Below are 14,326 nucleotides of genomic sequence, written 5' to 3' on the forward strand. Positions count from 1 at the left end.
AGAGATTTACCTAAATATTCCTAAAGACATGCAATTTTGTTTTACAAGAGAAACAAAGGAAATGTGGGCCAATCAGGCCCACCTGGTCCACACACTTCTGTCCTGCCAGATATAACTAAAATCCCAGGCCTAGTCTTCACTTTGGCAGGGAGACCACAGCCAGAACTAGAAAAGGTAGCCAGTGTACCACTCAGGACTACAGGCTCCAGACCTACCTGAACACATCACTCACATACTACAAAAAGAAAAGCAAGTACCTATCACATTAACGCAGAACTAATTTGTGGCAAATCACTGGCAAAGCAGATCACATGAGGAGCAGCTCAGAGATCTTGGCCTTATGTCTCATTTCAAGAGCAAATCAAGTATGTATTTTCCCCAGCATTTTTGCAGGGCTGTATATCTCATGATTGCAGATGGCTGACTGAGTGCACTGACTTAGTGCTCTGTGTGGTGAGGTAGGGATGAAGAGATTCGAAAGGTATTTGCAGTTATTCATAGTTTCAGCAAAAGTGACCTGTGTTGGGGAGCCCATGCAGATCTGTCTTTGCACTGTGAGCTGCTCTCAGTTAAGCTCAGCTTCCATGGCAGAAATAACACCACTAGTGCTCATTTTTATAACATGGATAGTATCATGTTTAAGCATATGACACACATGCATCACATGTGGCCAGTAAGCACTATAACCAACTCTCAAGAAGCTGTTTGGGGCTGGAGAGATGGCTTAGTGGTTAAGGCACTTGAACTAAACAGCCTAAGGGCCTAGCTCGATTCCTCAGTACACACTCAAAGCCAGATGCACAGGGTGGCACACGCATCTGGTATTCATTTGCAGTGGCTAGAGGCCCTGGCACACCCATTCTCTCTTTCTCTCTTTCAAATAAATAAATGAGAAGTTGGTTGTATCCATGCTGAATCCATCTTCATCTCTATTCCAGAAATGTTCTCCTGCATGGCTGGCTTTCCCTGTGGAGCTACTTCTCAGAGGATAGGCACAATATATCAAGAGGGTACAGCAGGTCGGTCTCCAGGAATATGAGAGATTTGTCATTTTACTTTACTCCTTGTCAAATATCTTGTTTTGTGTATCCAGGGGGTGGGATTTCTGGGGATGGAAACAAGAGCATTGCTCATGCTAGGCAAGTGTTTTGCCACTGAGACCCATCCTCAGCCCTTGTCAAATGCTTTCTAAGTTAATAGCAACCAGGCTTCAGAGCATTTTCTGTACCACGGAGGGTGCTGAAAGGCAGTAGGCAGCAGGGACAGAATCCTGGCCAAACACAAACCTTTCTAGACAGCCCACATCTCATTTGTAAGTTTGTCACATACTAGTTTGTGACCCTGGCATGTTCCTCATCTCCAAGTGCCTCAGTTTCCTTACCCATGAATAAACAATAATGCCTGTCTCATGAAATTGCTGTAGGACTGTATGCTTAGTAGAGTACTTAGAGAATGACGACTAGGGTTTCTTAGTACACTGATAACATGTTCTTACACAGGCATTGCAGGCATACTTATTTTACAGACATACTAAGGTTTTAAGGCAACAGGGTGAGTAGAGATAATCTAGATCCTAAGTTAGCAATGGCCTTTTATCCGAGTGTGGTGGTGCATGCCTTTATTCGTAGCAGTTGGGAAGCAAAGGTAGGAGGATTGCTATGTGTTCAAGGCCACCCTGAGACAACAGAGTGAATTCCAGGTCAACTGGCTTAGAGTGAGACCCTACCTAAAAAAAAAAAAAAAAGGAAAAACAGAGAAATGACCTTTTACTTCCAGTGTGATGTTATTTCCCAGTGATATGCAGAAGACATTGGGTTTGGCTTGTATAGGACAAAAATATATGTGTAAAATAATATGATGCTCACCTTCTTCAAGGTGATAACAAATGAGTAAGGAGACTAAGGATTTCCATAATGAGCTTACAGGACTAAAAATCTATGTTTGATATTGTATGGGCTACTTGGTTTTGAATGCATGACTTTCTTCAAGGACCAGGCATATGCTCTTGAACATGTTCAAGCTAGTCCCTAGATTGGGATGCTAATGACACCATACCAGTCATGAAGCACCATAGTGGTGAAACTTCACAATTTATAAATAAGGATACACTGAAGAGAAAGGCATATGGAGCCTAGGCTGTAGCTGAAACGTATATTTCACAAAATACACATGAAGAAAGGAAAAGTGGATGAATGTAACATCTGAAAATGCCCCCTCCCAGTAGGTAGTCTCAACTTTTCGTGAGATGTTTCCTCTAAAAACAAGTGGTTGGGATAATTTCTTAAAGGAAAGCAAAATAGAATTTGTTTATAAAATAACTACCTACTAGGGTTTGGCTTTTATAATCTTAACTGTAGCTAAATTCCATTTTATTCCATATTAATTGTCAGAGATTATATGTGCTAAGTCCCTGTACCTCTGAAAATAAACTTCATGAAAAGGCACTAAATTAGGCATTGACAACAAAATTTCACTCATGAAGTAAATGGCAGGATTTGAAACTTTATCACTTGATAATATTTTCACATATACAGCAGTTAGAGAAATACATTTATCTTCTATTCTTATTAATGATTTTAACAACTATAAAGCAGCTCAATAAATCTGCATCACCAGACCAAAAATATTCACTTAAAACCTGTGCTCGGATGTTATGAGAAATGAGCACTGTATTCTGGTCTCCTCTCTTAACAACTCAAGTTAATAAAGTTTGTGCAGATAGAGCTCCCATCTTTATACCATACTTATTATTGAAACAATTTATATCTCAAGTTTGTTTTCTAATGAGCAAACCAGAAAATATTATTGCACCCTGTGTTAATATACCTGAGCACCTGTGTCCCAGCCCAATTCCCCAAATGGGGTTACTTGAAAACACTCCCACTAAGAATCAGCCACCTACTTGAAGCTGCTTTCTCAGAGCAGCTAATGATATAATGATATACTGTGCCGATCGGTAGGATGAAAGCCATTACAATATTATTATAAGATAATCCAGGAGGCATATTTAGAATGATTCGGGTTGGGAGGGAGGAGGTTGCTGCAGGCAGTCAGACACTCTCACAGATAATATCAAAATAATTGTTCTAAACAGCCTTTTCCTAAAATCCCTGACTAGTAACAGAGAGTGGTGACAGTGACAGCTTTTGTATGTGTGTGTGTGATGAATAACCCCAATTTTCATGACTAAATGTACTATAAGGGTCATTTTCTGAGAAAATATGTCTTTCCACTATGAATTAATGTTTCACAATGAAACTGACCTTCCATCTCTACTGACATCAAGACATCTTCCTTACAATTGGCTAGGAAGACAGGTTCCTAAGTCTAAGATGTGTCCTTATTCCTTTCTTGCACTGAGTAACCAAAACACATTAGTGAGACTTACCACACACAGAACCTCTTCTGATAACCCCAGAAGTAAATGCATACACATCAACCTTCCATCCGGACAGCAGATTATGATTAATTCTTCAGATGGCAGTTAGAGAGACAACAATGCTGTCATCACTAAGCCACTCAGAATTTTTAAAACCTTCTTAATAAAACAGGGCTTTCATATTCTTTTAGAATTGAAATTTGCCATCCCACCAGAACTTAGATCCCTCTGTTTTCAGCCCTGAGACAGCACAGGCTGAGGAACCTTCTGCACTACCTTAATTTCTCTGAAGAGGGAGTGTCTGCGCAGCTGAAGCAGAGACCTCCTGGAGCAGCGCTACACCTCAAGTAGGAAGACATCTGAAGCATTCACACACTGTTGTTTGAGAGCAAATGATGAGTGTTTACAACTACAAAATCTAAACTGTGTTCACCAGAAATTCTTCTACTTTTAAAATGAACACAGTGGTGTGCATACACACTGGACAGTAGAGAGCCAGGTTATTTCCTTGAAATGCAAGCTTAAATTCAGTGAGATTTACTCTTAAGAAGAAACAAAGCAGGTGTCTATTAGCCTGACCACAGTGATTGTGCCTTGGAAAACACAACCTTGTTCTGTGTGATGAAACTCCTAATCCTTTGAGAATTACCCATACATTTTCCTGAATCTTACTTAGCTCTACAATGTCTATGTCTGATTTATGCTTTCAAGAAAAAACTTAAAAGTTATTTGAAAGAAGGAAAACATACCTTGAAAATGCAAAATTTTTCAGTAAGGCAGGGGAGAGAAAAGTGTTTCTGTGTTATAATTTAACATCGTTTCAGGCAATAAATCCATATTTCAACTAGATGTTATAGGGCAAATTTTATAATTTCAAAATATACGCAAGCCTTATGATAATTCTCTATGTAAAGAAACCTTACAGCAATTTCTTAGATTTCTGTAACTAAGGAATTGAGAGTCCAAGACATTACATCCATATATATTCTGCAGTGAAAGTGAGAAAATGAAGTACAAAATAATAATTCCCTAACATGTATTGCTCTTTTCTTAACAAGCAAGTACATATTTAAAGCTCTTGTTCATGGTGCTAAAATCTTAACAAAAGTCCTGATGAATCTTAGCAATCTTTTGGGTTTCAAAACCTTGGTTAAAAATAAAACACACATGGGAGGAGAGGGTGGACAGTATTTCAAACACACATTAGGAGACTGTGCTGAGAAAAAAAATCAGATGCTGCCGGCCAGGAAGGCACTTCACTGGTGGAAGGAGGAAAAAGGTGGCATAATTTTCTTTGGGTGTCTGAGGTTTAAAACCTTTTCATTTCAAGGATAACTCAGGAATAACTCACAAATACACAAATCTTTCATCATTGATGACTGTTTATTTTTGTCTCCTCTCTTATATTTCCTTTTTCTTTACATTTAAAATGTGTACTCCAGAAATCTTTTGTTAAGGGGAACATGACTGGGTTCCCAGGTTTAAAAAAAAAAGATTATTTCAAAATTTCAAAGAGCAGGGATCCTATTGAAAATTTCTGAAAAATTAGAAAATACCTACAATGCCTCCATATAAATTTTATTGAGCTACTGCTCAAGTTAAAAATTAACGTAAAAACTGACATTAATTACAAAATTGTGGTATTATGACTGCCTTAGGATCACTGTCCAAAGTCGTGAGGAAACTCTTGCTGCAAATATTGATTTTTTTATCACATATAATTTCCAGGTTACTAATTATGAAAGAAAAATAATTTACCAATTCTTGTTCAAATCATTTGAAATTCCTCCAAACATCTGGGCAACCTCCACCCTCCCCCCCAACACACACACACACCGAGCTAGGGACTCATTGTAACCCTGGCTGACCTGGAAAAACAAAATAAATTTAAGTATGGATTCAACAGTATGTGTTCAAGCTTGAAGGTTTTATATAATAGATAACATCTAGACCAATTAATACTATAATTATCCATTTTTTGATATTTATCCTATTTCCTATGTAATATATAATTAAATCTGGTCAAAGTTTTTATTTTGCTTAAGAATTCCATTTCCATAGGGAAATTGACAAATATGTTATCAAATATACACTGACTTTTTTTTTTTGAAAATGTACCAAATGATCCACTCATGCCTCAGATTTTCTTGGAATTGCTCAAACCTTATTTTAGAATTTTTATAGTAGGAGAGATGATTTTCCTTAGGATATGTTTAAAATTACTCTGACCACTGACACTTGCCAAAGCCTCATGAATTAAAAATAAAATAAAACTGAAATTTAACATAAAAATTAGACTTTACTAAAAAATGTATTGTGAACATCTCATTGGAGGGAGACAGAAGAGATTGAAAACTCGTTCTTAGGATAAAACTTTCTGTCTCCAGAGACTAAGGAAGTTCCAAAATGTTCAAGTGTCTCCATGGTGTGACTACAGTGAAAGTGGAGAAAGATGCCATCAATGTTTAAAATAAAAAGTTGTAGCTCTTAATACCTTCTGACAAAATTCACATAATTCTGATATGATAGTGAAGGTTTTTATATGTTTATACGTTGTGAGCCCAATAAAATTTCCAAAGGACAATGTCAATTCAGGCTTTTGACTTTAACAATATACCTTAAAATATTACTTTCTAGATTTTAACACCATCATGTTAATTTCTAATAAAAACCATGCACCTTGTCTTTTGAGCTGTAGTTTACTATGGTGCATCACTCTCTGTGAGGACTCAATGTGAATGGTTATTAGGTTATTCAAAACACACAAAATTTGCCAGAAAGGGTAATAAAGTTGCAAAGTATCAAGCCCATGATGATACATGGCTTAAGATAGAAAATCAACTGTAGAGAGCTAAAAAGAGGAGATCATACATACAGACATAAGAATTAGAAATGCAAAATAAGGGCTGGAGAGATGGCTTAGAGGTTAAGTGCTTGCCTGTGAAGCCTAAGGACACTGGTTTGAGGCTCGACTCCCCAGGACCCACGTTAGCCAGATGCACAAGGGGGTGCACGCATATGGAGTTCGTTTGCAGTGGCTGGAAGCCCTGGCACACCTATTCTCTCTCTTTCTCTCTCCCTCCCTCCTTCTCTCTGTCACTTTCAAAAAATAAATAAAAATAAACAAAAAAATTTTAAAAAATAAAAAAAAGAAATGCAAAATAAATAGGGACATTAGCCCAAGATAGCTGTTTACTGAAGTCTCAGCAAATGAAGGCTATGAGAAACTAGCGTATGGCTTCAGGGTGAACTTTTCCTCAAGTGCTCTGTATCAGTACAATGGGCTCTCAGGGGCATCTAAACAAATGTCATAACCCTCAGCTTTTCATTAAACAATAAAAGAACTCTAGCCCCTACTGCAGGCGTCTGAGCTCCAGAGGAACCATCTCCCTTCCCTCCATGAGCCCAGGGCCTTGTTGATGGTTCTTCCCATACTGTTCTTATGCCAAGCATCCATAGTGACTTTAAGTGTCTAGATGGGGCACAATTGACAAGCACACATCCATGGCTCCTTTCAGAACCATGGCGTAATGTGGAAGCAGGGTTATGTTTCCTTTCTCCTCAGATTTAGAAGTTTTCGAACAAGGGAAGGCAATCAGTGTTGTTCCCCTCATCCCCTATTTCTCAACCCTGGAAGAGTTGGCTTTATGGCTACAAGGTTATTAAATCCATCTCAGTCCCACAATGGTGCTACAGTGAGTTTTCTTTATTTTATGGAGAGAGCCCATTTTTGTAAAGGGAGGGGAAAGCCAACAAAACAGAGTATAGCAGATTTAGTATTAACATGGTAAATATGAATCTAAGAAAACATATACGTGCCTCATTTAGTCACCATTACACCACAAGAAATATTTTTCTATCCCCAATCTTTTACTATCTGCTATACCAATACTCTGAATAACTTTTAGAAGTATCTTGTATCAGATACATCTCATAATTTTATTTGAACTTAGAAAAAAAGCATAAGTGTGACAGAGATCTAAAAATACAGAAATCTAAATCTACTGGAGCCAAAGTACTGGTGTCTAGCACAGACTGTGTCCTGGAATCAAGTAAAAATACTTGTTTTGTGTGGTGGGTGAGGCATGGGATCTGATTATCAGTAATAAAATTTAAAAAAAAATCAAGCTTGCTGGGTGTGGTGGTGCACACCTTTAATCCCAGCACTCAGGAGGCCGAGGTAGGAGGATTACCATGAGTTCGAGGATCAGCCTGAGCCTGAGCTAGAGTGAGATCCTACCTTAAAAAAACAAACAAACAAAATTTTCTCTTTCTCCCTCCCTCTTTCTCAGTTAAATATGTGTGTGTGTGTGTGTGTGTGTGTGTGTGTGTGTGTGTGTGTATACACATAATACATCCACACAAATATACACACACAGCATAGGCTGGAGGGATAGCTTAGTGGTTAAGGCGTCTGCCTCAAAACCAAAACGACCCAGGTTCTATTCCCCAGGACCCACATTAGCCAGTTGCACAAGGGGGTGAACGTGTCTGGAGTTCATTTGCAGTGTGTGCACATTCTCTCTCTATCAAATAAATATATACATAAGAAGAAGAACTAAAGGATAGAGGGAGGGAGTAAGGGAGGGAAAGAAGTGGATCGGGGAGGGGAGAACAAGGCAGTTCTAATTTTAACTTATCTAATTTATCTAGACATTCTACAAGGACCCTTGAAACAATTAGTCAAGATAAATTCTCTAAGAATTCTAAAATTTACATCAAAACCAAAACTTGAATAATATAACTTCTAGCTTTTATTGATTAGAAAGAAAATACCACCAACACGTAAAATGTCTTAATACTGATGAAATAATGAGAAGCATTCTCTTTAGAGACCAAGTTAGCTATAAGGAAACAAAAATTAACAAGGAACTAGGAGAAATGACTGACAAAGAGTAACAGTCATATCAGAGCACTCTCAGAAATGGTATAGGTTTTTGCAAATTTGGGCATTGGTTAAAAAAAGAGTTAATCTTTTTTTTTAAATTTAATTTATTAGTTTTCTTTTCAGCAAATACAGGCAGTTTGGTACCATTGTTCAGGTTCATCCATGATCTACCCCCTCCCAATGGACCCTCCTTGTTGATGTAAGTGGGTCGTGCATTGTGGAATTAGTCCACAGTTATTGGTACGATAAATGTCTTAATCTTAATATGAAGCATCAAGAAGATAAGATAGCTTGTTTTTTTCTAGCTTTTATGGAATTGTTTGTTAGCCTGTCATTTTATGACAAAGATCCATTTAATGTATTTAATATTATCAGGATTAAGTTCAGGCATGCTTAAAATGTAAACAGCTGTGAGGACTTTCTCCGTTGAAGTTGTCAGTAAAGCTATTTCATCGGCATTAACCCTACTACTAACTTCAGGCTTCAAGTATGCATATAAAAACCTTAAGGGAGCATCAGTAAATTTCAGTACAATATAGATATTAAAAGAATAACAATATGGAATATTTTAAGTGACATATTGATATTCCAAAATGACTATGTTATATGCCATTGGAAGTTTTATTTGCACAACATTTTTCCATATTTATAGATAATTTTATGATATCTCTTCAACATTATTAAGTCTGATAATCAGCATACAAAATTGGTGGGGTTTTCAGATAAGAGTTATTCTGATATATTCATTTAATAATTTTCTGGATGAGCTGAACTGAAGTCAAGTCAAATACACAGGTGTTTGAGTTAATCTAGCACATATGCAAAACCCATTATTCTTTTGATTTAATAAAAATGAAATAAAACCAATATGTGAACACTGATTTGTAATATACTTTCAGAAACCTAAATGTAATTTTATTTTAAAGTATAAAAACTTACAATAAGTCCCTTTAGTGTTTATTTTCACATACTAGTAAACTAAGTTAAAATGGTCTTTACATGTATACCACAGAAAAGAGGAGAAAAGAAAGAAGGAGGGAGGAAGAAAAAATATATATATATATAATTTTGCATAAGGAGCAAAATGCTTGAAATGACTCAGTTATACACAAATTAAATAAAATAGCTAGGACCAAAAATTGCAAAATACATATATGAACTCAAATTAAGACATCATGTATTTAGTGTGATCACAGACAGTTCTTGCTGAGTTGGGACCTGGACTGCTCAGAAGTGCCTGCCCACAGCTCCAGCTACTGAACAGTCTCAGAAAGCTGTGGTGACAGCTGGATTCCTCCAGTCCTCACCTGGGTTACAGAGCAAACAGGGATTGGTACAGCAGGCTACCCTCAGTCTCAATTCAACAACCTCTCCAGAAGATAGAGACATTCTCCCTGTACTCTGGGCTGAACCCCATGTAAATTTCTCCTAAATCCACTCCACAAATCTCCTTTTGCATGCAAATCCATAAATCATCATAACACTGACAAAGAATTTAACCAACACATGAAACTAATACTCATTCTCTCCAAAGCCCCATTCAGGTAAAACTCTTGGAACTCCAGCCACCTTTGCAAGGCTCCCTCGGAGCTTAACAAGCTGAATACTAACATGAGGATGGGCTACTAGTCATTCCTATGCAGGTCAGGCTGTTGTACATACAAGTCACTCCTTCCTGTATTCTAGGGGAACAAGCTGCTTTCAGTCTCAGAGCCTTATCTCCTTCTATCTCCTTCATAGCAGCACCAAAGGATACAATGGACAATCCCAGAAGAAAAAACAAAAAAACAAAAAATGAGCACTACTTACTGAGGAGGGCAAACCTGGAGGAACTTTCCGGACTTTCTTTGTTTGTACCTCTGAAAGAAAATGAAGAAGCCATGAGCTCCCACATGACCAATTCCCAATAAAACATACAAACCCAGGAAACTACTAAGTATTAGCCCCGATGTTCCTAAATAATGATTATAGCAGACTGTGGTAGCCATATCTTATGGACTAGAATTTAAATTCTGCATCGTTCATGAATATAAAGATATTGTATCTAACTTGTTTGTTCTGTAGCTTCTTAAAATACAGGTTTCTTGTGTGAGTCATTAAAAGAAACCAGGAAACAAGCAGACATAAACTATGTTCATTTGATGCTATAGATTGTTAACGTATCTACTGAGTGGACTCCATACACAGTGTGTCACCACACACTGTATACCTGGAACCTGACAGGTCAACCAAATTTGATGGGGGCTTTCTAGAGAGGCAAAATAGAGGTAGGGTTTGAACATGTAGCATTAAAAAAGAAAAAAAAAAAGAATCTATAAATAAATAGTGGAGGTGTTGAAACGGAAGCCCTTACCCATGGCACTGCTGTGAAGAGGCCTCCGACGGGGGTTATTGCTAGAATACTGGTAGTATTGTGAGCCAGGCTTGCTGGGCGAGAGGGTTCCTGGATTGCCCATATCCATGTCCCCTCCGAGGAGACTCTGCTAGAAGGTTAGAAAGAAGAAAAGAAAACATGCATGTAAGTTTAACTTTTTACAACTACCACCTTAGGAAGACAAGAGAGAGAACAGCATCTGCTAAACTGAAATAATCCACGATACAAAAGCAAAAAAGCCAAAGCAGTCTATGAAGCTATCACCAAGTTCGTGAATTTTTAATCCTTTACTTTTGAGAGGAAGGCAGAATATGAGTTCCTTTAACTGTGTATGTTTTCAACTCATTTCAAAGGACTAACATTTTAATTTCCTAAGAAATTGCCATTTCTGCATAGTGGATATTTTCTTTCCTTGTATTTAGGTTCCTATCTGGGACCAACACAAATCTTATTTTTTGAAACACACATGCACGCGAGCGTGAACACACACGCCTCCTCCCCCCAGCTGCACACACTGGGGATGAAAACAGACTTTCTACTCAGCTGAGAACCTGCAGCTCTGCTCAGCACATCATGATCCCCTCCAACTGTGTAAGGCACCCACAGAGGAGAAATCACCGAGTGAGCAGATATTCAAATCCTTGCACTAACTTTCAAGATTACAGAAAAAGTGGGCACCCTAAGCATACAGGAACAAATCAAAGAATTTGAGCACATACTCTCCAGGATTATGAGAAGCTAAAACACAACACCACAGATTAAACATTTGCCCGAACACTAGAAAACTTCCACAAATATAATTATCCTATCGCAGGGTGACAAATTACTAAATGTTCAAAAATTGATGGCATGAGAAGTACTGTGTGATAATATTACCTTTTCAGAAAGCTACAGAGAAACTTACCCATAATATATAAATCGCCTGATTATACTCTGCACTGAACACATTGTTCTTTTAATTATTCTGATATGCAATAAAACAAGTGGAGATAGTACCATTTATATTAAGAGCAAATTTACTGTTTAATAAAGAAATTTTAAAATTAAGTAGTAAAAATCTAACTTTATCGTTACTTGTAATCAACTTTTACTGACTGAACTAATTACTGTCCTTGATAAAGTACAGAATGTGTTTTCCTAATCTAAATTCTAATCACCATGTCACTCACAACAGACTTAGGGATGCTTCACTAACATACTATTCACATGCAAAATACTCTAAATAGGCCAATTATGACTCTGCCCCTGTTCCCTGGTTAACCCGCTGAGAACTGAAAAATTTCACAAGGCAGTCACCAACTAAAACAAAGGGTCCTTGTTTTAAATTAAGACAGTCTTTTTGATTCCTAAATAGCTCAACAAAGTGGCATGTCTTCTAGTGAAAGCAGTTGGTCAAATATGACCCATAAGCTGGAAAATCAGAAATTCGAGACTCCCCTTTGCACCACGATATAGCTAAATATCATACAGAGAGCTCTCTATTGCAGGGGATTTTTGTGTGCATTGCGTAATATATAAAGGGATAATCAGCTACTGCCATGTTTGTCTTCACTGCTTCTAGCCTAAGACTTTTTCAAGTGATACATAATAAATATTGTTTTAAAATAAATAGACGAGATTTTAACATTGAAACAACTAATAACCTCACTGCTAGTAGCTGAGTATTCCCCAAGTAAGTACTTGATAAAAACAGATCATCGCTTTAGATGAAAACCCACTGTCTGCATACTCAACTATTGCCTTTCCAGGACTTAATAAAGACAATGAAATATTGCCTCATGCCAAACTAAATTCAGTGATTATTAGGACAATCTTCTATCAATTAGCAAATTAATGGCACAACATCAAACTAATTTTTTTATCATTTAGGAACCACATAAAAATAGAATCTCATTCTGAAGTTGCACTCTTAACAAATTCCAATTGTGCAAAGCCTATATTCACATAAATCTAAAATTCATTATTTTTTGAAGTTTCCATTGGAATATTTGTAAATAAAGTCACAGTCTCAAAGGGGGTTGATAATCTACATGAGCCATTAGTTCATTGGGAAAGGAATTTAAAAATGACAGTATTATTTCTGTAGTCATTGTTGTTTTACAGTGCTGGGCTTTCTGCATGGTAGGCCAGTACTCTGCAACTGAGCTATATCATAGCATTATGGGAATAATACCATTGAAAACTTGGCATTGACCAATAATACAGACATTGTATTGGTAGATATTACTCTTTTTTCTTAATTTTTACCCAAATACATATTTATATATATGTGATATTCAGAAAAGGTCTGGACAAATATGCTGACTAATGGTTTCTTTTCTGAATGATCCAAACCATTGGTTAATTTCGACTGGTCCTGGTTATAAAGGTTTCACTAACCCCCCAAATGATATAGTTAAAAGGCCAAGGTAAAACCAAACAGGTTTGTTACCATAAGGCTTAACAGCACCCACAAAGAGAACTGTAGAAAACATAAAAGCAGACTAATTGTCTGTAGCTGACTTGTGAGTTGTCAACATAAGAGAAAATTATTTCATGGCTGTTCAAAAAAGAATTCACCATCCAATACTTTCAAAAGTAGCCACAGCAACCATACTAGGGATACAGAGCATCTCCAAAAGGTGACCCATGCTGTGGCCACAGAGCATCTCCACACAATGAACCATGCCAGAACACAGAACACTTCCACACAGTGTACCATGATGGGCCACAGAACACCTCACCAGCATGAATCATGATGGGCCACATGACATATCCACACAGTGAGCTATGCCGGGCCACAGGTCACATCCACACAGTGAACCATGATGGGCCCACAGAACACCTCCACACAGTGAACCATGCCAGGCCACAGAACACCTCCACACAGTGAACCATGACAGGCCACAGAACACCTCCATACAGTGAATCATGCTGAGCCACAGATCACCTCCATACAGTGCACCATGCCAGAACACAGCACACCAAACAGTGCACCATGATGGGCCACAGAACACCTCCACACAGTGAACCATGCTGGGCCACAGGGCACCTCCATACAGAGGTCATGGAAATGTCTTTTTTCCCACAAAGCTCTTCCACTCTGTGTTCATGGAAATTTCTCTTTTTCCCAGAGTGCACCTCCACACAGTGGTCATGGAACTCTCTCTTTCCTTTAAACAAAGCATATTCCTGTTTCTTTCTTTTTAGACCTGTTTGTTCCTTTTAGTTCTTCTCTTGGACAATGGAATCATTCTTCTAAAGAAATAAAAATAAACATTTTCTCACACTTAAGGGGGCCCTAATCACCCCCTTAGGGAAAATGAAAATAAAAATATATGTGCTCGTATTGTAGAGTCTACTTGTAAAATGAACAATGACTATTTACTATTGTTTGGCCTTTATGTCATATGCTTAACTATGTAGGCATGAGAAAGGTTTAAACATTTTCCACTGGCTGAGAAATCTGACTATATGAATTTTTCAAAGTTAATGACAGTTCATTTTAGGCAAATTAAATAAATAGTGCACAAAATGGATATTTATGAATTTACCTACACACATGCATAGTTCTGAAAACAAATTCCTGTTTCATGAAAGTTAAGTGTGAAAGTTAAGTATACTCTCAAACTGGTCAAATTTGCCATTGCCTTAAATAGTATGATACAGGATTTGTTGTTGTTGTTGTTGTTTAACATTGCACAAT

General features: G+C 37.5%; 1 protein-coding gene across 14 annotated transcripts in view; it reads right to left on the reverse strand.

Annotated features, from left to right (window-relative positions):
* Tcf4 (transcription factor 4) overlaps positions 1-14,326 on the reverse strand; it is a 349,556-nt gene that overhangs the window by 113,342 nt on the left and 221,888 nt on the right. For 8 of the 14 annotated variants that reach the window (XM_004654754.2, XM_045135204.1, XM_004654752.3 and 5 more), the window contains 2 exons: positions 10,621-10,750; positions 10,077-10,126 (listed from right to left, as the gene is read on the reverse strand). In XM_004654754.2, coding sequence (XP_004654811.1) covers positions 10,077-10,126; positions 10,621-10,750 — 180 coding nt within the window. Of the gene's footprint in view, positions 1-3,388; positions 3,446-10,076; positions 10,127-10,620; positions 10,751-14,326 lie in introns of those variants that run through there. The other 6 variants (XM_045135203.1, XM_045135205.1, XM_004654757.2 and 3 more) reach the window with 2 other exon arrangements.

Source organism: Jaculus jaculus, chromosome 15, assembly GCF_020740685.1.
Source record: "Jaculus jaculus isolate mJacJac1 chromosome 15, mJacJac1.mat.Y.cur, whole genome shotgun sequence".
Taxonomy (NCBI): Eukaryota; Metazoa; Chordata; class Mammalia; order Rodentia; family Dipodidae; genus Jaculus; species Jaculus jaculus.